The sequence below is a fragment of the Juglans microcarpa x Juglans regia genome, chromosome 1S (genome assembly GCF_004785595.1).
Source record: "Juglans microcarpa x Juglans regia isolate MS1-56 chromosome 1S, Jm3101_v1.0, whole genome shotgun sequence".
In the NCBI taxonomy this organism is placed as follows: Eukaryota; Viridiplantae; Streptophyta; class Magnoliopsida; order Fagales; family Juglandaceae; genus Juglans; species Juglans microcarpa x Juglans regia.
In genome coordinates this window covers 29,438,812-29,464,544 of record NC_054595.1, presented here as the reverse complement: position 1 = coordinate 29,464,544, position 25,733 = coordinate 29,438,812, and the positions used below count along the sequence as shown (strand labels likewise).

The 25,733-nt window shown below is 33.3% G+C and overlaps 2 protein-coding genes across 2 annotated transcripts; one reads left to right on the top strand and one right to left on the bottom strand.

Annotated features, from left to right (window-relative positions):
- Positions 1 to 9,498: 9,498 nt before the first annotated feature.
- LOC121246457 lies at positions 9,499 to 12,064 on the top strand. Its single transcript, XM_041144631.1, has 4 exons — positions 9,499 to 10,065; positions 10,191 to 10,465; positions 11,573 to 11,727; positions 11,832 to 12,064. Exons 1-3 carry the CDS (start codon positions 9,789 to 9,791, stop codon positions 11,666 to 11,668), a joined length of 648 nt encoding a protein of 215 aa, XP_041000565.1. The 5' UTR covers positions 9,499 to 9,788; the 3' UTR covers positions 11,669 to 11,727; positions 11,832 to 12,064.
- Positions 12,065 to 13,075: 1,011 nt separating this feature from the next.
- LOC121246405 (cytochrome P450 90A1-like) lies at positions 13,076 to 17,877 on the bottom strand. Its single transcript, XM_041144554.1, has 8 exons — positions 17,206 to 17,877; positions 16,453 to 16,605; positions 15,804 to 16,049; positions 14,315 to 14,401; positions 14,110 to 14,188; positions 13,842 to 13,948; positions 13,583 to 13,713; positions 13,076 to 13,429 (listed from the first exon to the last, which is right to left on the bottom strand). Exons 1-8 carry the CDS (start codon positions 17,722 to 17,724, stop codon positions 13,318 to 13,320), a joined length of 1,434 nt encoding a protein of 477 aa, XP_041000488.1. The 5' UTR covers positions 17,725 to 17,877; the 3' UTR covers positions 13,076 to 13,317.
- Positions 17,878 to 25,733: the final 7,856 nt, after the last annotated feature.

The window sequence follows — 25,733 nt, the reverse complement described above, 5'->3', positions numbered from 1 at the left end:
GTACATGGCCAAGCATCCTCTAACCTCGCCAGCCAAAGGTCACGGAATCGGTACGAGAGCGTTACCGTCTCGTCCGTTCCCGTCGTCGCCCTGCGACAACTCAGAGAATGTCACGTCAGTCTGTTACGCTTCCGAGTGACCAGAGAAGCTCCACCGAGATAATGCCCCATCTCGGCTTGGGGTCGTGAAACACACGCACTCACGCAACAGTATCAATATGCAACAGACTTCGTGACATTACCGCATAATTTTAACAAAAATGATAATTTATGTTTTCAACAGTTTATTAGAATACGCATTTAAATAATTCATTTTACAAGTTCTCAATAAATACCGAAACACAATTTCATAAATACACGCATAGTCCCATCCGCTAATCCGGCCCAAGGCCCAATTACATTTAAAATCCCAACAACTTTGACGGCCCAAGGCCCATTTATTACACAATACCATTAAAGCCCAACACTTCAATAAATACAATACATTTTCATCAAACCAATAATGTACAAATAAACAACAGTCAATAAATACAACAATTTATTTATAACATTGAGAAATTACAAATAATATTTAAATAAAGAGAAAATTACATACACACGATGAAATTGATAAAAATCTGGAAGATCACGTAAAAGGAAGTGCTGCCAACAGTGGCGACGGCGTCTCACGGCTGAAACCGTTTCTCTCAACTCACGGGTTGAACAAAACAGATGAAAAACTCAACAACAATCCCAACCAAAATACAAGATTTGAAAGCACAAAGAGTTCGGCAAACATCACAACACCTCACGGATTCAATCACTCAAACTCACAAATTTCAGATTTACAGCTCTCGGATTCAATCCATACAACACTCGGTTCATCCCCAAAATTCACAAATTAACACAAAATAGAAAGAGGTGAAATGGCTTTGAAAGAGAGAAAGAGGATGAGGATCAGAGGAACCCGTGGACTATAAATAGACCAACAATGGCGGTTTTGAAGAGCTACGTGTCCCACGGATAGAGAAGATGAAAACGGCATCAAGTCGTGGATGACTGAGATGCATTCGTGCTGACGTGTGGAGCGGCGGCGACGACAGCACATTCGGAGCCCATGCCCAACGCCACCGAGATGCTTATGGAAGAATGAGGTGGTGGCGTGGGGATCGGCAGCAGCTGCGTGGAGAAGAAATGCAGAAGGAAGGAGAAGGGACTCGCGCGGCGCAAGGGAGAAAGGGATGAAACCCTAAGTCATCCACTCCAAAACGACGCCGTTTCAGAAAGTGAGAACTCAGTCTCACGGGTCGCACGGTTGGGCCGCGTTTCGCACATGGTCTGGGCCCTTGCTGGGCTGGGCTGGAACCGGGTCACCCACACACACACCCACGGCCCACAACAAAAAAATACATACTCATACATAGCCCAAAATAATAATACTACAATAAAATTACACAAAAATTACTAACACATATATAAATAATAAATAAAAATCCTAACATACAAAAATAATTAAAAATAATAAAATAACCCAATAATAATTTAAAAACCCATAAAAATATGGATCTCACAATAAGTGCAATGATTATTTATTTGCAATTTGGCTTCTAGGTTGTTGAAGTTGTGGATAGATATGATGTTGAATGCATACCGAAAGCATTTAAAAGCAATAAGCTGGGATATATCAAAGACAACTCAATTCCCAAAAACTGTTCTCGCTTCTTAAAGGTGTTTTATTTTCTGTTTGCCACTTCTCATGAAAATTCATCAAGGTTGGTGCTAGGGATAATTGAGGGGTGGTGGGGGATCTAACTATTTCTTAAGGCTTTGATGGATGGCCCATTCTTAACAATGAAAAAAGCTCATTGAGATATGACAGATTTTGTTTTACATAGTCCTTTCCCAAACCAAGAATCCCAAGGTTTCACTTAAGAGTTTGGAAAGGGGGCATTTCTCATGTATTTGGATTTAATGTTGGTGGCCCAGAGACTGTTGGAGCCTACAGAAAGTTGTCAACTGATTTTGGAGAGGAGGGCAAGGTTTAGGTCGTGCATCTTTTGGATGCCAAGACCTCCAAAAGGCTTTGGTTGACAGATTGAGTCCTTGCTTTTCAAGAAAATATGCTTCTCATTATCCAATTTGAATCTCCGCCAGAATTTCATTAGCATGGTGTCCAACCCAAAACAGTGGGATAGACATAAAATTTACTCAACCTTTGAATCAAATATCAATGTTTTAATAAGTGCTAGATCCACCTTTGTAATAGTCTAATAAATGAGCTTGGAGCCCCGTCTCACTTCAAATAATGCTCTGTGAACCACATTCATTTTAAACCTCCAAACCCCTAAAATAAAGTTGGAATGTTTGTCTTTGGAAATAAATAAATAACTAAACTATTACTTTAAAGAATGAACCAAGGACCAATTCTGTTTTGATGTGTATTGTTGTATCCAATTTGGTTATTTGCCTCTCTTTCATGGGCGCCGGTTGCTTCATTTTCGTAGTACTATTTGTGATCGGCTGTTTTGGGTGTCTTGTAGTGCTTTCTATTTTCCTCTTTCTCATGGAAAATGCAATACAATTTGTTGCAGGAATTTTTATTTCGTATGAGTTTTGGATCTATACAGTGATTCTAATTTTATATATCAGTTATATTTGTTTTAGTTTTAATGCTTTACATGGATGATTGTCTTCAGTGTTTGTAATGTCTTCGTGATTATATGATCATAAGAAAATGTGTATATATGATCATATTGTTTTGCTAATCTTTTATCGGGGTGTTTGCTTATGATTGGCAGTTACTGGGTGGTTATTTCTAAATCAACCTATGCATACAACTAGAGTTAAACATTAGGTGTTAAGCCAACATATCTATCTATGGGTTGCTTTGTGTTTGAGGGGTTAGCAGATGCAAATGGAGACGCATAGAATTGATGAAGTCCATTTCTTTCGTGTCTTGGAAATGGAGATTTGAAATAATTTGTTATTTTATTCAAGGACTTGCAAGAAATAGGTAGCTTCAAATTGAAATTCCATTATATTATTGAAGAGGCATAAAGATGAACATATTGACTCAGTTAATTGATTCAACATGAAATTATGTTGTGAAAAGCAAAACTATACTTCTCTTTTTTTTTTTTCCAGAGTTTAAACTTCTCCAAAGCATTTTTTTTTTTTTTTAGCCTTTTCTGTTAATAAATGTGCACTTCATTTTAAATGTGTTTTCATGGTGGTTGTATATTGTGCAATGCTTGATCTGTTAAAATCTTGGTTATGCATTCTTTGAGTGTGTGGTAGTATTTATTGTGGCGGCAATGATGCTATTTTAATGTCTATGTTATTCTAATGTATCTTGACTTTAATTCTGAACTAATTTTTTTGTTTTTAATATATCTAAATATGTAATTATTATACTTTACTGACCTATCATTATCTAAAAATATTTGCTAAAATTTGTTTTTTTTTTCTCTAAGCATTAAAGTATTCATTAATCAATTTTTTTTTTTTAAAAAAATCATATTATTTTTGTAAAAAACCTGTTTAACCCAATTAGACAAACGTGCTTTACACTGCTCCCTACTAGTATGTATGTATATATATATATATATATATATATATATATATATATATATATATATATTTATCATGTTGTTTTCATGGCACATGGGCTCCATGCACCAGCAATGGAGGAGTGTCGGCTTTTAAATGGAAGCATTGAGGTCAGGTTCAAGACGCTTAGAAGTTAGATCAGTTATGTCTGGACTAAAAATGTTTGGAAGCCCAATGGCACTACTTTACGTGCCATCAGCTCCTCACGTGTAAGCGATGTTTGTTTTTGCAATGAGGTGAAATAAATTGAGATTAAAATTAAAATTGAATAAAATATTATTAGAATATATTTTTTTAATATTATTTTTATTTTGAAATTTGAAAAAAATGAATTGTTTATTTTATTTTGTGTAAAAATTTTAAAAAAAATTTAATAATTAGACGAGATGAGTTGTGAGTAATTACAAAAACACAATTAATGAGAATGAAAAATATTGACAGCCAGTGGACTTAGAGCATTGGCATTGTCTTTATCAATAGCCTAACCAAATGCAAAATATGATGAATTTTATCAAAATAGAACTGCATTGAATTAGTCAAAGAGATAAGTATGAAGCTTTGAGCTACAGTAAATTGATGGGTTTTTTTAAATTTGAAAGGTTACTATTCACTTATCAAATCTATTTTTTATTCACTTTTAATCTCCAACCGTCCTGTAAGAATAATGTAAGAATCAAATTAAATTATTAATTAACATATGATTTGTATAATTGTAAAATATGAAAAAAAATAAAAAAAAATTTATTAAAAAGATAATATTATATTATTATTTTTGATGAATTCAATAACTAATTCAATTTGGGGTTATGGCTATGGAGGTTTTAAATTTTTAAAAATCATGTACTTTTTTTTATCAAATTTTAAAAATAATTTTGATGAAATTAATGCCAATGCTTGTTGATGGGGCACGTGCGTGGTTCTTAGTGATCAAACAGCAAAAAAGATCTATCATTTTTTTCTTTATATATAGAAAATAAAAAACTGATATATTTACGAAGGTAAAATAAAGATGAGAGAAGTAAAATGAAGACGAGAGAAGTTAATAGAGGGGGAAGAAATGAGAGAATAGTTTAAAGTTTTGATCTTCTTTATCTCACTCTCTCATAGCACTAGTAATGACTTATTTATATTTATCTTTATCTTTATATTTCCATAATATATCTTTAAATTCATCTATATTGATTTATGCATCTCTAAATTTTTACATAGTTATGAATAATACTTTTTCGAGTTTGAAGAATTACTATTCACTCTTCAAACATTATTTTTAATTTTTTTCTCTCTCTTACTCATTATAATCAATTTTATGGAATTTGTATTAAGTTTATGATACAAAGTGTTTTTTAGTACATATTAATATTGATTGATAAAATTAGTCATTTTGATATATGAAATTGGTAATATTTAGATATATAGAATTGGTATTTTTGAGCACATGGTGCTACTTGTAAAATATATAAAAAATAATAATTTTAAGAAAAAAATAAAAAATAAAGAATAATAATATTTTATTATTATTAGGTTAAAAAATGTACAATCCAATGTGAGAATTTTTCTTGATATGTAAAATCAATTTTTAAAAGATGTGATTTTGAAAATGCTAGTGTTCTCAGAGTGTCATGTTCTGTGAAAAAATGTTCCAACCTTTGATGAATCGATACCAAAAAAAAAAAAAAAAAACATGATAAAGAAAAATGCTAAGCCTTCTCAAAGAAATTGTAAGTGTTTATTTTATTTTATTTTATTTTATTTCTTTTTAACATCTTGGAATGGATAAAATATCTCATGCCCATACTGGATTTTCAAATCCAGCCCAATGTGAAGGAACTTTTCAGGAATGAAGGAAGAAAGAGAAGAGTGGACAAAGGGCCGAGGAAGGGAAAAGAGTGTTAGGAGAAAAAATAGAGATGTGATGTACATGAGAAAATATGGGACGTAAAGTAAGGGAGGAGCAGAGGATAAATGAGGCTTTCAGATAATTTTTAGATGGATTTCTTCTGCTTCTTCAACCTCACGACGAGAGTTCCAACAACAGGATCTCCACCAGAAGATAGAGTTTAGATCTTCATTGTACAACGAGAATGATAGACCAAGAGAAACTGTAAAATACGCATACTATAGTGGATTTACCCTCCAAACTATCTATGGACATAAGTCCAGTGTCGAATCATATAAATCTGTGTATCCCCGTTTCTTATTTTTCTTACATTTACTTGCTGTTCACCGTCATGTATGTACGCACTGACGCCATACATCCACACTAGACCACCGTTGGGGGCTCCATATAGCACTGATCGACGCCTGAATAGTCTCAGTGGGGCATGAATGACTCTATTTCCCATTTCAGCATATTGTGCCATTTTTAACCGCAAATACACTCAAAAGATATCCCTAATACATTTGTGTGTATTTTTATTAAATATTTTTAAAAAGGAAAAAAATAACATAAAAAATATAAATAAACTAGTGATACTTTTGAGGGGTACTTGAATGGCAGCAACCATAATGCTACCATGCCACCTTCCCCCTCTTGCTTTCCAGGGTTAAAAAAAGGCCAAGTTTATAAAACGAGATCAGTCGTATTCTTATGTGCTAATTACTCCGCGTGTAGTACGCGTGTTCGGATAGAATCATGATTCATGCCATCTTCTTTCTTTGCCAATACGCAAAGGGAGGGGCCATGTATGGTTCATTTTTCTAGAAAAATAAGTTTCGTCTCGTTTTGATCAGTGGCTGTGCTTGAAACACAAGTTTCTGAATACTGGTATTTACGTGGCCAAGTACTACATTATTAGCACGCTTATAGACAAGTCTCCGCGTGCAGTATGGGCTAATTAATCATATATCAATACTCAAAATTATAGTAATCTTTTGGTGTCGCTAATTGGGTTAATTAAATAAGCCAAATTTCAGGCTTATCATTTTATTATTTAACTTCCATCTTAACAATTAAGTATCAACGAGAAGCTAAATAAAATACTGACAAGACATTGTACAGAAATTTGGGTTGAATTTATTTATAAAAGGATTAAAAAAATAAAAAAAAGAGGTTTGACTTCTGAGTTCCTAAGGGTGAGTTTTCATCTCAAATTCATTTCAACTTATTTTAACTTATCACTATAATTTTTTTAAATCTCAATACAAAATATAATAAACAATTCAATTTTTTTAAATTTTAAAATAATAATAAATTAAAAAAATAATAAATTAAAAAATAATATTTTATCATTTCAATTCAATTCAATTTAACTTAGTTTAACATTCAAACGGAACCTAAATATCTGTATATAATTGTAGCAAGTTCTTGAATGGAATTAAGTACCGCACCAATTGCTACAATTAATTCGTTTTGGATTATTATCCGATCGAAGAGACTAGCTCTGAAATTGGTCCATCATACATGGATTGGAAAGTTAAGAAAGAATATGATCAACAACGCGCCCAAATGGTTAATCATGCAGTCTAGTTTATTGCACAATCCTATCAAATGGACATCTGTTCATCAGAGTCATGTCCCTGATCATATCGTGCAAATGATATCTATAAAATATCTATCATCCACTGTTCGTGTGTCTCCAACGAAACAAAAGAAACAAGTTCGGAGACATGCATGCACGATGTCTGCGCCAGAATATTTGGCCGAATCATGGGCTACTTTGACGGCCGAGGGCGGCATCAATTTATAGTATTACAGATGGGCCATTTGTTGGTTTGCTTCACTGCCTCTTCTTCGTCAATAAGCTAAAAATAAATCTCCGCAATACAATTAACTAGAAGACCCAAAACATATTATATATATATATATATATGTTTGTGTACGAACCCGCCATTGTTAGGTTTGACCAAGACAAATTAAACGTACCATACAAGTCTGATGGTCAAATCCGACAGGCAACCGGTGCATCATGTGTTTATTAATTTTCTCAATCAGGTAATTACGTAGGAATTTGGCACAACCAATGTGGACTTAGAAAAAAGAAAAAAGAAATAAATAAAATAAAAATCAAATCCACATATTTCATTTTCTTCTTGTATTCTTTAACGTTTTAGTTTGGCTAGAAAAATATATCGGGTCCTCTAAGAATTTGATAAAACGGCGGGATGTGAATGGAAACTGTTCTTGCGCGTTCAAAAGGTCAAAAGAAATTAACGACTTTCTCGCAGCTTCCAGGATGAGACAGTTCTAAATTATGCCAATTGGCATTTGTTTTGTTGGACCGAGGCTGCTCCTTTTTGTCTTCCGTACGTAATAAATAAAAATCCGATAGAAAAATTCTCTCAATTTATCTCGTTATTATAATTTTTTTTTAAATTTTTATATAAAATATAATAAATAATTTAATTTTTATAAATCTTAAAATAATAATAATATTAAAAAAATATTTTATTAAAATAATCTAAAACCACTTCATCTTATCATCCAAACCAACTAAAAGTTTGAACCATATCCACGAAGCACAAGAGCATTATACGTAAGTACTGAAATATATTATATGCTGAAACAAGTGATTAAAATTATATATCGCTTATGTGTAACAGAGGCCTAAAAAATTATCTTTTTTATTTTAATTATGAACGGTACCTATGTTCAAATGACACGTACATGATAGATCTGAGCTCCCTTTACATAATTTAAAAACCTCGAAATAGATAAGATCATACCAACCCCTATTCCTAACTGCGCGCTGGCATGGTGGTTGTGACATCAACAACCAAAGAGTATTATTGTAGTAACTAATAACTAATCACCATATTGATTTGCAGCTTTTAAAAATATTGTAACCCCAAAACAAATGAAAATTAGTATAAACTCGATCGAACGAGATTCATAAAGAGACAAATGCTGCTTGTGATATCACATGATCCCAATCCATCGGTTCCACCTATTTATACATACATACCTATGTATGGAAAATAATAATATCATACACTACACTTTCATTCTATTTTGATCATACTAAATAGTATGTGATACATTCATCACCATTAGATGATAAAGAAGTATGTAATAAATGACCATTTAATGTAATAAATATGCCACATTATATTTAGTAAGATAAAAAATAAATAGTAATATGATGTATAGAATTTTCTTTACTCTATATTTATACCGGCCTGCTTGATTGACGAGAAGTAGTAGTATTAATTAATTCATTAATTGATAGAATTATGTATCAAAGAGTAAATATAAATTATCATCCATCTAGTAATCAAATCAATTGATTAAATATTTAGTTTACTTTTTCATCCTTTAATTAAGTAAAATAAAGAGTCATTGGACTCCACATATAATATTCAACCAGCTGATTTACAATATCTCCATCTACGACTTTTTTAGTAGGTTTTGATTTACAAGTAATCTCATCAACGTATACGAAATTAAATGAGTTTCATCAATATTACTATAATTACGACGTACACCCGATCATAGTTTATCCCATATTTTAATTAACAAATAATTAACCCTATCAAACTCATAAGTTTCATCTAAGTACAGCCGTTACCTAAATTATTCCAATCAGCTGTACTCGAGGCAGTCACATGCCAGCAGCACCTTTAAACAAAGAACCGAAGCTTTGTCCCTCAGTGCTCGGGTGCACACGCAGACAATCATGTCCCAATGGATAAACACTAAAAAGAAAGTAATTTTATGCATCAGTTACTATTTATTTTCACATTTTATATTTATATATATTTTTTTATAAGATATAAATATGTTTTTTTATAAAATATGGGATGTGAAATAATGAATAATGGCCGATTAGAAAAAGTTTTATTGAAAAAAGATGTAATATGTCGTTTAAAGACTTAAGGTATTGCCGTTAATGGTCTTGAACAGAGAGCGAGAGAGAGAGAACATGCCACTATTTGACCGGTAAATACAGCGTGTAATTAGGCTCCAAAGTCTTTGTCATCACTTGACGAGTCGAAACATATATTGCACCTTGGCCTGCAGCTTACACGCCTTCTCTGCCTCCCTTACCTATTAAGCCTTTCTCTCTTTGGCCCTCCAAAACTTTCCCATAAAGTTCACTCCTCCATTTGGCCCCCCTCCCAACTCTTTCCCTATATATTTCATTTACTTCAATTCCCTTGTACATGCATATATATACACATAGCCTTCAAATCCCAAAAACATAGAATCCAAATCAAAATCCGAGGATAAAGAGAGGGAAAGAAACGAAACAGGGAGATAGAGAAATGGGTTTCTCAAAGGAAGAAAGATCAAAAAGGGTTTTGAGGGGTGTGAAGACTATGTTCTTCTTGATCACCATGCTTATTTCTTTGCTGCTTTTCTCAGCGCCTGTTCTTTTGGTTATAGCGGATACGCTGCTTCCATCTGCGCTCCTCTCTGCTTCTCTTTCTCCTCTTCCTCTTTCATTACAAGCTCTCACTTCCCATCTGCAGAACTACGACTTTCGGTACTCCTTAATCGATATACCTCTCATATCCATTATAAGATCAGCCATCATAATCTGTGAGTACCATACTTGTAATGTCAAAATGATTTTTTCTATACCCTTTTGGCTTCAAAAGAAAAGCAACGCGTTTGGAACTTAAATTAAATCATTGATTTTGTTAGTATTCTTCCATTTTTGCCAGGTGTTTACAGCTTGTGTGATGGGCCAAGGCTTTCACGAGGGCCGTATTTGGGAATCACGACGATGTGTTCGGTGTTATCTCTAATGTTTGTTTCGATGAAAGCTGCGTATGTTTTTGGCGTTTCGGGCAGCGATCGAGGAGGGTATGTCAGGGCAACGGAAGTAGCGTTGTTCATATGCTCTCTGGCTCTGGCTGTAGGGCATATCGCTGTGGCCTATAAAACAAGTTGCAGGGCGAGACGGAAGCTTCTGGTTTACAAAATTGACATTGAAGCTGTGAGTTCAATCTCTCCATCTCATATAATTATAATAAAAAAACAAATTACATATATAACTAAGATCAGAAATATCTGTGAAAATGATTTTTAGACTGTGTTTAGATGTTGAGTCGAGTTGAGATAATAAAATATTATTAAATTATTATTATTTAATATTATTATTATTTTGAGATTTGAAAAAATTAAATTATTTATTATATTTTGTATTAAAATTTAAAAAAATTATAATGATAAATTGAGAGAAGCTGAGAAAGTAAACGAAATCTAATATTTATTTATTGGGTGACGTGGATGCTGACTTATCTGGTCCCACCTCTGTACAATGAAACAAAGAGGAAAATTCATCGGTCTTTTATTACAAAGGTTTGAAAATCTGTCTTCTGGAAGGTCAAAATTTCCGAGTGAATCTAAACAGATCTTAGAGGATTGCTGGCTGGGATTTTTATTTTTTTAATTTCCAGCCTATATATATTCATCGAAGTTGATCTGTTTGTCATAATCCTTTCCTTCATGAGCTCCATTTTGTTTCCTTTAATACGGTTCTTGTATTCTTTCATTAATGATCAGATTAAAAGATATTTGATTTTTCACTTAACATGATCTTTTACTGATACAAGCATTGACATCAATTCTATTATTATTAGGGTCCAGACATTTAGGCCATGTAATAGATCAGTCCCTTAATTTACTCAACGTGTACCATTTAGTTGTTTGAATTCGGAAATGAGTTGAGATGGGTTGTGAATAGTAGTGAGATTTGTGAGTTAAAGTTGATGAATATTAGTAAGATGAGTTGAGATGAATTGTAAATCTAAACCGGGCGTTAGTTCTCAAAACTCATGTATTTTTATTTTTTGTAATCAATGGAATCATAACTTACACTTTAACACGATATCAAGAAATGCTAGGTCCATATAAAAAATAATAAAAAAACTAATTTCTAAATTAAAGTGGTTTGATACGATGTATTAAAATGTAAGTTAGTTTTCTCTATTATAAAATCAATTTAAAAATATAACATTAATTCATGTAAGTTATAAGTTTTTTTATTTGTACAATGTCTAAAACCGTCCTAACAATTTGTAATAAATGAAAATGGGCACAGGTTTCAGCTTGCAAGAATGGGATTTTAAGGTATCAGAAGGTCTTACAAGAAAGAAAGGGAGAAGCGAACATAACAACGAAGGAAATTTCATTATAATATATCCATCCCGTGTTTATTCGGCTAATCCAATCCTTCAGTGGCCGTGAGATTTTCAGGTAATGCTTTTAAATAGTTTCGCCTAGCTACATGACATTTGACTCATAAATCTATTCCTTTCACCAACTCACTCTAGCCTTCATATGCATCTCTTTTTGTACAGATTCGTTCGAGGAAAACCAGGCTCTTCTGGAGAGCCAAGAATAGAAACTAACTCTAGATTAAGGCTAGCTAGGCAGCAGTAAAAATCGATTGGAAAAGTTTTCTTGAGTCACTATAGAGTACAGAGGCTGTGATTTCTGCATATATATGTCTTAATTTATTGTTGTCTCCTGATCTATCTAGCTGGAAATGTATACTCTGTAAACCGTACAATTGAAGATTATTGATTACAAATGGCTGACGTCTCAACTGCATCAAAATCAGCAGTACAGTTCCGAATTATTGAAATGTGAACCTTAAAAACGAATCGCTCTTAAAGGAAAAAAAGAGGGTGCTCTCTGTTGATGGATCGAAGCTTCTTGTAAAATGAGAACCTTATTTAGTCCCCTGCTCCATTTTCCAAATGCTGGGCATTCAAAAGAGCACCGGTCTCTCTGCTTGAAAGGTTTCCTACCCCCACCATCAAAGAACTCGACCATCCACAGTCCCATCGTGCTCATCCTCTGTTGGCATGGCTCTATCTGGATATTCTTCTCAAGCCACAATCTTGGGAGACAGTTCTAGCCAGCAGGGATCCTCATTACATGAGAATGTGAGAGCAATCCACTTCTTACTCTGCCATCGTTCCATATTAACTGCCGAGTGTTGGGTAATGATTAGATGTTCATAGATCAGTATCACGAAGATATGTGGGTACAGCGTTCGAGTAATTAGCGTCTTTGGCTTTCATGCCACAGTACAAGCAGAGTAGTTAATAGTTAATACCGCATGGTTGCGGTCGAGCTGAACCTGGTGGTGCCGCTGAACTTTGCCTTGTAAAAAAAGAGTTCATGATTAACGTGGTATTTTGTCACCCGCTTCTTGGGATCGAGAACATCAGCTGATTCAGTACTCATTGTTCATAAAACATAATTTGCGAACTAATGATGGTTTCAGGTCCCCCGTTGAACACTTACGCAATCTATATAACGGTATAGCCCCCACCACAATTCCCCTTTATGGGCCATGATGATAGGCACTGATCTTGTTTTTCCTATTTTACTGGGCCTGATTTTTTTTTTTTTCTTGTTCCTCACCCGAAAGGCCAGATACGCTTTCTTAAAAGTCCAAATGAAATTAGTAGTTTATGGACTAATAAAAAAGAATAAGAATTATTTAAATCGTTGAATTAATTCACCGGAGAAGATTTTCCAATTTCTATATTATACTTATAGAGCTGAAATTTGAAACCACTTGCCAGCTAGCTAGATGTGAAATATGTCCACTTATATAAACAGAAAGAGCTCACTTCCCAAACGTTGCTTGGTTGTATGTATAAAGAAATTAAAATATAACCATCGATACCGCCAGCGTCCTAGCTGCTCTAAACATTTGAACAAGATTAATTTACATGATCTGCTACTCAGCTAATATTTTGATTTTATTATTACTGACATGAAAGGGATTTCACCTCTTTTACATATCGACTCTCTTAACTATCTCCGTCTTCAGTCTTTACAAAGCTTAGACACACCTCGACGCTTCACATTGATGGGATATCGCTTCTGCGTCCGGGTGGTTGGGAAGAAAACCAACTTATCCTTTTCAGCAGGAACCCAACTGCACGTCAATGACGACAAAGGCATAATGTTGTTGCAGCATTATTGAAACGTATGCACACATGCATACAATATCATTAATGATTGTAGGATTACAGTGCATGCAAGATAATTGAGTATACGTATATATATATATATATATATGATGAGGTACCTCAAACGAGTGACTAGGTGGTGAAGAAAGACGGAGAGCTCCACTCTAGCAAGCTCATAACCAGGGCACAGCCGTGGCCCTCCTCCAAATGGCGTGAACACATTTCCTGCACTTGTTGCCCCCGAGTTGTCCTATATATCCAAACGTACGTGCAGACTTTAGAAAAAGCCAAACCAAAAATAGAACAAAAAACAAAAACAAAGACATGCAGAGTGTGAGATATCACTGGGGACAGAGCTAGCTAGACTAGTGTTGTTACCTGCCATCTCCATGGATTAAAAGAGCGAGCATCTTTGAAGTGGTCCTGATCCAAATGTACAGCCCGGAAAGATGCAACCACCTTCCATCCTTTGGGAATTGTGTAACCTGTTTGGATCGAGATTATGTACATAGATGCTTATATATGTTTCATATTTTACGTTTGACAAAAATGACCTCTACGTATATGCATCACATTAAGACATTTGTATATAAAATTATCCCCTTATAAGCTCCACACTGCATGTTTGCACATGAGGAATTCTTACCCTTTATATGAACGTCTGTCATTGCTCTCCTGAATACACCACCAATTATGTTTGCGACCCGCAGAGTCTCATTTATAACCTGGAAATCATAAACCAGGAAATTAATTAAGAAGGGCTCCTCAGCATGCATGCAATCACATCAAAATCAAGCTTTTGCTATATCTACAGATTGTGTACTAATTAATTAAACAATGTAGGTACTTACATTTTGAGTGAAAGGCATAGACTTGTAATCACTCCATTCAAGAGCCTCGTTCTCACTCTTCTTTACTCTGATTTGATCGTGTTCCTCCTGTCAAAGACACAATAAGCACGAAACGTTAGACCATCCTTAAACATGTTAGGATTATGATACAAATTAGACGCTACTTGTTTTATCTTGCAGCTAAAGGGGTTTAACCTGAATCCTAATATTTCAATTATACATGTCTTATAAGATAATGAGATATATTCTATCCATAAATAAATTATATAGAAATAGTTTTATAAGTTGATATGATTAAATCATATAATTTATCAAATTATAATATTATTTTTATTATAAAATAAATTTAACAAATACAAATAACTTAAATTTATAAATTTAATTTTATATAATTCATTTATAATTATAGGACTGCTCTAACATGATAGAAAGGACGATTATTAATTCAAAATAATGCTAGGAATATAGAGTGCCACACTAGGGGTGCTGACAGCATCACATCATGATCATCCCCCACTTTTTCACCGTCGATCAACTACATACCTCGAACTCAAAAGTTCAAAACCAAACGATTTCCGATGATTCTCCTAAGAACCGTGGGACCCATGTTAAGAAACTCTATTCACAATTCTGCTACACACTGACACCGCAGACCATGCTCTGAGTTCCGGAGACACTCCCTTCCCAATTGCACGTGAGGACTGTCCGGTCAAAGACCAAGTGATCAAATTCTGACACGTCGAGTTCATCTTGACGCGTGCAGTTTGGAAGAGAGGCCCATCATTAATGTTTTTTTCTTTTTCTGCTACTGAATTTGACTTTTCCATCTGTACATTGCCCTCTACTTTTGAACCGCGAAATTACAGTACCGACATACACAACTTTACTGGAATAAAAGTTTTTATTTCGTTATTAATATTTTGGAAATGCTTCCAATCAGTCTGGCCTCAACATGCATGCAGCACGCTTGAGCATTACATGAAATTTTCCATTCGAACGACGAATAAAGTCTGGGTTTTTTTTTTTTTTTTATCAAGAGTTAAAGACATGTCCCATCAAACACAAAAAAATTTAGACATTGTTAGAGACATCATGAGCTCGAGCACCAGTTTGACTGGTGAAGGACAAACACCGAAACGACCCATCAAAGCTTTGCCTATCCCTTTATCGGTTGGAACCGCGTCCATGCCAATAATGAAAATGAGGTTCTTGATCAATTAGCAATATTAGAACCATCTAAAAGAAAAGGGCGGGAAAAACAGAAAGCGATAAGGCAGAAAGAAGAAGTTTCTGTTTATTTTCACAATACTTTTCAATTATTCTTATCTCATCTAATTATTATAATTTTATTAAATTTTTTTATAAAATAAAATAAATAGTTTAATTTTTTTAAATTTTAAAATAAAAATAATATTAAAAAAATTTTTAATAATATTTTATTTAATTTTTAATTTTAATCTCATCCCACAAACCAAATTCGAGAACATACCTTGAGCTGAGCTAGAGCAAGAGGTGTCTCGGTGAGGAACTTGACGGCAAGAGTCATTATAATAGAGGTTGTTTCATAGCCGGCGACGAGTAGAGCAATTAAGAAATCTACAATCTGCTCGTCGGAGAATTCGTCGTCCCCGGCCAATAGGGCTCCCAACATGTCGTTCTTTCTCTCTCCCGCTTCAATCTCTTTCATTCTTTCCCTCACTATCAAGCTTAATGCCTCTGCCACTTTAGTTCTAGCCTTCAGAACATAATAATTGTAACAAAATTAACACACACGATTAAGAGATCAAGTAATTATAACTACTTTAAAAACTAAGAGATCAAGTAATTATAACTACTTTAAAAACTAAGAAAAAGAAAAAGACATCCGATAATGTAGGCTTTTTTCTAAGCAAAACTCGGTCAAGCACTCACATCATGTGATAAATGTCAACCATGTCGTTTGTATAATAAAATGGATTAAGAAGATGCTGTACTTTTTATTCTCTTTCCTTTTTCGAGAACAATTAAAGTGTCCACCGCGTAGGTATTGGTTATCAGTTTCCTCGATAACCAATCAGTAGAGAATAACAAATATTTTCAAATTTTCTTTTCTTGGGCAATACAAAAATTTCAATTATAATAAAAAGAAAACATTATACTTTGATGGCTCTGCGGTAGGTGGTCGAGAAGACAGGCAACGAAACGGTGAAGAAACCTTCAATGACGAGCACGTACTCCTTCCTCAGACTCTCGGTCCATTTCGACCCTGGATCAAAGCTCATCAACTGCTTCACCATCAATTCAAAAGTTATCTGCATCAACAACAAAAAACAAAAAAATATAGCCATTATTTCATGTAACTTGTTAATAGATATAGAGATCATTAAGGAAAATTCAGTGATAAATCCACGGAAAAAAAAAAAAAAAAACTCACAAGAAATATCTATATATATATATGTATATATGTATGTATGACGATTTCATGATAGAAACAGATCAATAACCTATTACAAATGCCGAAAGAGAACGGCTTTAAGCCGTAAACTTATTATATATATGCTAACGTGCAGGGGTACTTATACAAGTTGTCAACACTAATTCTTTAATATGAAGCATAACTCACGCCAGAGAATTAATATAATTAATAACCCAGGCGCGGAGGTAAATATGTGAGCAACTGGATCTAGTATTAGCGAGCTGGTGACCTGAATAAGGGATCAGTTATAAGATGGATTGACTCGGCCGATACATAACGAGTTGACCCCGAATACACGTCCGGTCCGTTTACTAATATCAATTTCGTTGCATTTTGGAAACAAACTTTTAGGCTCATTTTCTTCAAAAAATAAAAAATAAAATTGTCCTAAATACTGATTACATATTTAGAATTCATATCATTGACTGTTACGTACCTTCTTGGCCTCCTCCATGAGAAATACCTTTCCGGTCCAAGAATCCAAGTTGAGCCGGATCAACCGGTCTATATCAACCAAAAGATTGTCCTTGATGATGGACGAGTTGGCGAAGCTCATGGTGAGGGAATGCATTCTTTTGTGAAGGCTACCCCTCATGAGCAACAAAGAGTACCTTCCCAGCAGGTTCGATATCGAGGCCGGGTAGCTAGACTCGAACAGCTTCCCTTCGTTCAGCAAGATAAATCGGTTCGTCTCTGGATCCGCGGAGAACACAGTCGGTTCGCCGAAAACGTGAGTCGTGAAAATGGGTCCGAACCTTTTCACACGCTCGTCTATGAATGGTTCAGGATTCTCGGTCTTGTAAGCTGAAATGAGTTGTAGAGTCTCCCCAATGAACGGGAGGCCAAGGTTACCGGGTGGCAGCCGCAACCTCCGGCACCGGGAGGCACGGAACAGGAAGAAGAAAATGATAGCGGAGAGGGTAGCACAAAGGAGCAGAAAGATTAAGGTGGCCATGCATGCAATTTACATACAGAGCCTCTCAGATTGTATAAATAAATGGAGTGTTTTAGAGAGGGAGTGGGGGAGGGAGGGAGGGAGAGAGAGAGATTGAGAGAAGCTTTCAAGGAGCAAGATAATACGGCTGAGAGGGGAGAGAGCACACGGGTGGGCATTATCAAGCCGAAGACGCGTGTACAGTAAGTAATGGACAGTAGTTTAAGAAAGTAATTCATTCTTTAATTTTTTTCTTGACTAAGTTTCTAATTGAAAAGACAAGTTGGATAATTAAAAAAATCTGAAGAAATCTCTATTCAAATGCATGATCAAAATCTAATATAAATTATTTTGATACGCCGAGAAGATAGTATATTTTATTTGAAGAGTATATTTTGAACGAAACTCAAACACACTAGTTTTTAAAATTTATTTTTTTAAATCGAATGATTTATTAGTTTCCCGTTTGGACAGTTAGATGGTTTTAATATTTTTAGATAAAAGTTGAAAATTGAATAAAATATTATTATAATATTATTTTTATAATATTATTATCGTTTTTGGATTTAAAAAAAATTGAATTGTTTATTATATTTTATATGAGAATTTGAAAAAGTTATAATGATGAGATGAGATGAGATTATGAAACACTTTCGCCCTCCAAACGGAACCTTATTAATCATGACTTCTTTTTTCTGCATAGGCAATATATATTACAAGAAAAAATTTATTAATCATTTATTTTTTCTTCATTCTCTCATAATATCATAATGCAACATTAAATGATAGGTTTATAAATAAAATATAATAAAATTATTTTAAATTATTTAATATCAAATCATAAAATAATAAAATTATAATAAAAATTGAGATGATAAAAAGCATTACTCATTTCAAAAACAGAAAGGAGGTCGTGGCAAACAAACCATATGCCTGCCGGTTATTTTCATATCTGACAACTTTCTTTTCCGACCAGAAGAAACTTTTTATTTCCCTAATTTGTGAGGTAATACGGAGGGTCCTTCATGACGTCTAAAATGGGTAAAAACTAAAATATTATGAGTGGTAATTACGTACGTATGAAGAGTTTTTATTTTCAGGGGACCGTATAGTTGAAGTATTAATCACTTTAAATAGGTTTTATAAGATTTTAATTATGTGTTGTTATGATCGAAAGTTTGGAAGGCTGGTAGGCGAGTGGGAGGCTCGTCATCATACAAATCAATTATGATATTGCGGAAGGAGTTTGGCACGTTAATTAGGCTCATGCGCCTTCTAAATATTGCTTCAACATAACAAAGCTCGCTCTCTTTTTTTTTTTCCTCCTCAATGATCATGACTTAAAACATGGCATGGACTATGTACATATACATGCATCTGTTTAATTTAAGAATCTATATAATATATATATATATCTTTATATATACAAAGTGGCTATCAAGCAGAAATTCTTGTTTTAATATGTATATATATTATATACTTAATTAATAATACTCGAATTATGAAGCAAAAAAATAATAATAAAAGAACTATATATCATGTATATATTGTCAATATTTATACGTTATATGTATAATATTTGATTTATTTATTATTTTGCTAAAATTTAGATTATTTTTAATCTTGATTTTTTTGTTTTTCTTTAATCTTGTATTTTCTTTTCCTAGACAAAGAAGCTATTGATTTTTTTATTTATTTTTATTTAAATCATTATATCAAATACACTCCGGGGCCGTTCCCTAGTGTATATATATATATATATATGGCCATTTCCATTGTGCATTGAGTATTATCATGCCTTCGACAAAAGATTGTCTGACCTTTATAATTATCATGATGATTAATCATGACTTGTACCATAGTCTATCAAATCAAAGAATTCCTTAAATGGAAAATTTTTTAAGATGAATTTTCTGAAAATAGTAAAATGCATTAAAAATATGTTTAGATTGGAAAATTTTTCAAGAGATCATGTTTTTACTGAGATTCGACGTACAAAAGTTGTGAGCACAGTAGGTTTTGATCATCAGAAACAAATTGTCATAAAAATGGCGTCCAATGTTTTTAGCTGCTAGCAGTCTAATTAATAATCTTCCCTAGCTGCTAGCTAGCTCTTCTAATTTCCATACAAAATACTTCAGTTGAAGGGCAAAGTTGCTCTGCTCGTACTGTTCATGAAGTTATCAGTAATTGCAGCTTGCCTTTTTAACTCGGTACCAATGATGAGCTACTTCTAAAGCCAATCCCGATCGAGATCAATGCAATATTCTATAGTTGATATATATATATATATATATATATATATATATATATATATATATATATATATATAGTAAGATCAAGATGCTACGTCGTTCACAAGATCGAGTAGTACATGATATTGCGGTTTGTTTATGAAATTAATGCACGTGATATGATCATCGATCTTAATAAATTTTCAGCTAATTTGATTCGGCAAACCGAAAATCCTCTTTCCAGGGAGATGAGCCAATTGCTTGAGAGGCAATGCAGCAGTACTCTTTTGGTCGGTGAAGCTGGACGGACGGAATTTATTCGCAGTCGGCCAGGGTATGGGAGCTGGGATCGATCGGACCAGCTATCTGGGGACATAAGCGATTAATGTCCTATATATATATATATATATATATGAATTTCTTTATAAATTGATTGATTTAATCTGATATATATAGTACTAATTGTACTAGTTTGTGATAAATAAAATATTAAAGATATAGATGAGGAGTAAGAGATCAATATATATCCTCGATCGATCGAGTGAGTTGATCAAGATCAAATGATTATTTTACAGCTAATTGTAATTCTCGTACGTGCTTTTTTATCATCTAATAAAGAATTATATATGAATTTCGTTAGTAGTCATATTGGCAGAGCTGTACGTTTTGGATTAATATTGATTGATTCCTTTTCTTGAATGACTACTTCTCCATTAAGCTCTGCTTCAAGTTCCATGTTTGAATAAGATATTCCGTTGCCCTTTTCTTTTGGCTTTTCTTTATATATACAAGTTTATACCAAAAGAAAAGGTGAAGACATTATAACCACGCCCACATTGCAAGGACATGAATAAATGAGATAGTTCTTAATTAGTCGCTTCTATATACTATACTTGAAACCCTTCATCTGATACTGATCATGAGTTATTTTTAAATTATAGTAGTTTTCATTATTATATGAAAAATGTTAAATGTACTTGTGAAAAACTTATAAAAAACTTATTTTTCTACATGTCAGTTATTGATATGCTGAAAATCATGAAATTTGAATTTAAAAAAAAAATTAACAAAATGAATATTGTAAGTACTACTGTAAGTATATGTAAAACTACTCTTATTATATAAGCATATGAAAATTGTTAAATTAACGGTGAGTGAGTCTCTAATATCCGTTAAAGTACTATTACGTATCTTAAAAATTTAAACTGATGAGAAAATATAAATTTAATTACTTATGTTATATCTTAGTAATAATACATTTATTTTATACTCTCATGATGGTCACGTATTAAGTAAATTAAGCTAGCTTAAGAACCGCTGGGCACGTGCTGATAAATAATGAGGAATATGGTTCAACTATAGGGCTAGGGCATTTTAATATGATATAATGCATGCATGTAGCATGTTCATCCACATGGTCCCCATAAAGGGACATTTAGCTTTCCACCCACTAGACAGCGCCATTGAATCATGATCTCTAAGTACGTAGCACCCACACCACCTTTTTTATATTACATTAAGAAGCTTTAGATGAGAGATATTAATGATCATGTCATGTGTTTGTGCCCTCTCCGACCTCTTTAGTTCATTTGATCAGCTGTACATGATGAGAGATACATGAATCATGTAACATTCTTAAAATCCCATTATTGATGTTACATCAGACAATCTCTTCAAAGCAAATATCTTGCGGTTTTTTAATCGAAGAACCTTTCATTAATGTCCATTTAATAATTATTGGAGCTAGGCATAAAAAAAGGGATAGATTAGTTATATTTTGCGACAAATTAATTAGCATCATGATTTCCGGAATTTCAACAAATTAATTAGAATAATGTTATATGCAATTAATAAGCTTTAAATATTTAGAATATTATGATGTTTTGTAGGATTGATGGATGGATGGATGGATGCTAGACTATGAAGCTTTGGCACCTCTGTCGAGAGTTACGGCTTCGTAACAGTACCACTTAATGTATTTTATGTGCAAGAATCAATATTATTAATGCATCGTACGTTCGAACTCGAACAGCCAGCTAATTAAGTTTCATTTCTGATTTTATTTTTTATTGCATGGCAAGTGGCAACGTTTGTTAATTTGGAATATGTTTGTTGGGATTTTTCATCTGATCTATCTAGTGTATTTTCATTTTTTTTCCATGAAATATATATATATCGTTCTAGTACCATAAGATCTATTCAATCAAACAACTAATTAATTACCGATCGAATATTCTAAAAATAATTCCTTGCTTCTAATTTCTTCTACATGAGACAACAACCATCTCTATAATGTCATTATAAGAGGCAATTTCTCATACTTGTATTCATGAAGAAGTGACGTACGGCTTTAGGCAAATGAACAAGTGATTGCGTACGTATGAACGTAAAATGTCCTTTCTTGGGGGACAGGGTCCCATATCACTTATTGCACTTAGCTAGGGACAATTGGTGACAGTAATGGCTAACCAAACGACATCAGCTTCAACCATGCAAGAGATCAGTGAGATCGATCGCGCGCGCACATTAATTAATAATAATGGGAATCCAACTTATAAATTGGTATGGGTCGGTGCTCTAGCTATCTGATGCATGTTCTATGATCAAATTAAAGTTAAATATATAGTTAGATTGTATTAACAGGCATATACATCCCCAGCTCAACATTCCAACGATTCAAAATCAGATCAGCATGTTAATATAGTTGGAAGGTCAGCTGCAAATTCGAAAGATTCTCATAGCTTGCTCATATCAAATTTTAGATGAAAACAAATCATCAGTACCTTATAAGGGACTATGTAATATTTATGTTTGGTTGTACATGATGATATGCTCTACATTAATTATCTACTTTCCTTAATTTCATTTGTATATTTTAATACCAAGAGTACGTTGCATATTCATGTATAAATTTAATAGAAACATGTACTGCAAGGTTTGGTGAGGAAAATCAAACCATTTGATCTGTCCAATTCTTTCGGGTTGAACGCAACTAATTAAGCATATTATATATACCTTTTAATATTATAGCACAATATTCATTCAATTGAAAGTTATTGATCATGGGAGAATAAAACACGTGCAAGTGTACTGATCAGGTCAATTGGTTTTCGAGGAAAGAAAGGGCTGGCTGCATGCTGCATGTTCATAGGTTGTTCACGTAGGACATCTGGTACATGAATTGAGTGCCACATATAATATATATCTATGTGCATTAAGGCATGTTTGCCGACACTATTTTCCCAAGATATTGTACATATAATATTATAAATTCGCAAGAATTGATTTTTCGTTCTATTTTGTGGTGCAGTATACTGTATTACTACTAATTAATATGTCAATGAACGCTATCAATCTAAAATGGACCGATCGCGCGAGCAATCTCATCAAATATTAGTCCCGGCCATTTATTATGTTGTGAAGGGGACCAAAGAATTCAAGCCAATTTGTTATAGTTATAACTCTTTGAAGTGCGATAAGATCAATCCTGCCATCCACATTTTCGTCTATAGCGTGAGATTAGAAGGCGAGCTATCGGTTTCTTTTATATAAGAAATTAAAGGATCATTGATGGATTTCTTCTTCTTCTTCTTCTTCTTCTCCTCTCTCTCTCGTAATTAGAACTAGAAATTGCAATCTGATTAAATAAATCGATGTCCCCAACTTTCTACTTTAAAAAAGTATAGAATTTTTTTCCCCGGCCAAATTTTTTAGCTTCACAAAGTAGTGGATCCTAATCCTATCCCTCTCGGCCAATAACATTACCACGTACCTAACTTGCTTCGAGATCTATCTATGTATCATCTGTTAAACTTACCATTTGATCAATTTTCTCTTCTCTTTCTTTTCAACTCCATACTTTTGATGAGGTTTGAGAAAGAATTTAGATTAAGGCCTCGTTTGTTTTCGCAAATGAGATGAGATGAGTTGATATTAAAGTTAAAAAGTTGAATGAAGTATTGATAGAATATATTTTTTAATATTATTTTTGTTTTGGAATTTGAAAAAGTTGAATTGTTTATTTTATTTTGTATTGGAAGTTGGGAAAATTGTAATGATTATATAAGATGAGATGATATGAGATGAGATGTTTTCTGAAAACAAACGAGGTCTAATTCTGGCAGCTAGTTTCAACAGATAATCAAAACAGGGAAGACAAGAAATTTGCCCAAAACACAGAGAAAACAACTTTATTTTCAATTGAAAATTATCAAAACATCATAATCGTCCAATCAAACCCACAAGCCGGGCTGAAATAGTTGCAAATCCAAAAAAATCATAATTTTATCAAAAATAGCAAAATTTCAATAATCACAAAAAATAAATACATAATTAAAGAAGTAACCTGCCAAAAATCAGGCTAAAATTTGGTTCAAAATCACTTCCTAATCGAGAAATAAAATATTACCATAAAATGTAAAACATATCTAAAAGTGGGGATTTGAAGTGGAAAAAGATTGGTTTTGGGCTCGAAAACCATGCAAATGCAAAATGAGCGTAGCCGCAAGGTGACCACATCGTGCATGCCAAAAAGAGCTTTTCGAATTGGAATCATATGTACGAATCTGATACCCATAATCAAAGTTAAGATTAAAATACCGACACATGCTCAAAATTATCCTAAATTAAGAAAAAAATACTATTTTCTATTGTCATTGCGTTAATATGCCGTCTCGAAATAATTTAGCATCATCAACATGCAATATGACAATTCAACAAAATCTTACTCAAATTCCCTACATCAAGGTTTCAATTAAAAAAATGAATATCATAGTAGCTATGAATATAATAAAAAACAAACTTATAATTTTACTTCAAACTATAAAATTAAGATCTCGTTTAATTATCTAGTTTAGATGAGATGAATTATTTTATTGAAAATTGAATAAAATATTATTATAATATTATTTTTATTTTAAGATTTGAAAATATTAAATTTTTTATTATATTTCATATAAAAATTTAAAAAAATTGTAAGAAATATATGAGATTGAATGGAATAGATATTTTTGTTAATACTAGTAATTATGCGTGCTCCAAACGTAAAGAGACGTCGTACAGTGGCGCCAGAAGTCAAGCCGGTCAGCTACGGGAACCGAGGTCTATCGCACACTGTGGACCGAGCCCTGGCTTGTTTTTTCAACTTCATGTCAATATTTCAATGTCTACTATTAATATTATGCATGGGTGGCTCCACGGCCACGGAGCCACGTTAGTTATCATTTTTTTTTTTAAAAAATATTTTTTAAAAAAATAAAAAAAATCACAATACGATTAAAAATTAATCACTAAATAAAATAAAATTTAAAAAATAAAATAAAAAATTGTAGCGGTAACTTTCAGCAGTAAGATGCAGTATTTTTCTAATATTATTTTTTGATCTGCTACTCGCACGAATGGGTGCACGTGCGGCTCCATTGTCAAAAAGCGAGTTTAATGACGTGATCGACATTGACCCTCAGAAGAGATCGGAAGAGGGAGGCCGGTTGGAGATAATTAATTAGAGGGCTACGATAAAAGGGGTACAAACGGGGCAACTTCACATGCATTGTTCCGTAGCTTTGTGGCTGTTTCTGTGTTTTTGGCGTTTAGCTTTGCAAGCGAAAGTGATTGACATGAAGTTAAAAACCACCACTGCCTTCCCAAGCTGATTCAACTTTTGACGTGCTTAACAGCTCAACTATATATGCTATTTTTTTCGTATCATGTTTATTGTCTTTTCATACGATAGCTGTATTTATTTGTACTGTTTTTAGGCTTTAAATGTTACTAGAGGAGAATATCTTGAAGAAATCC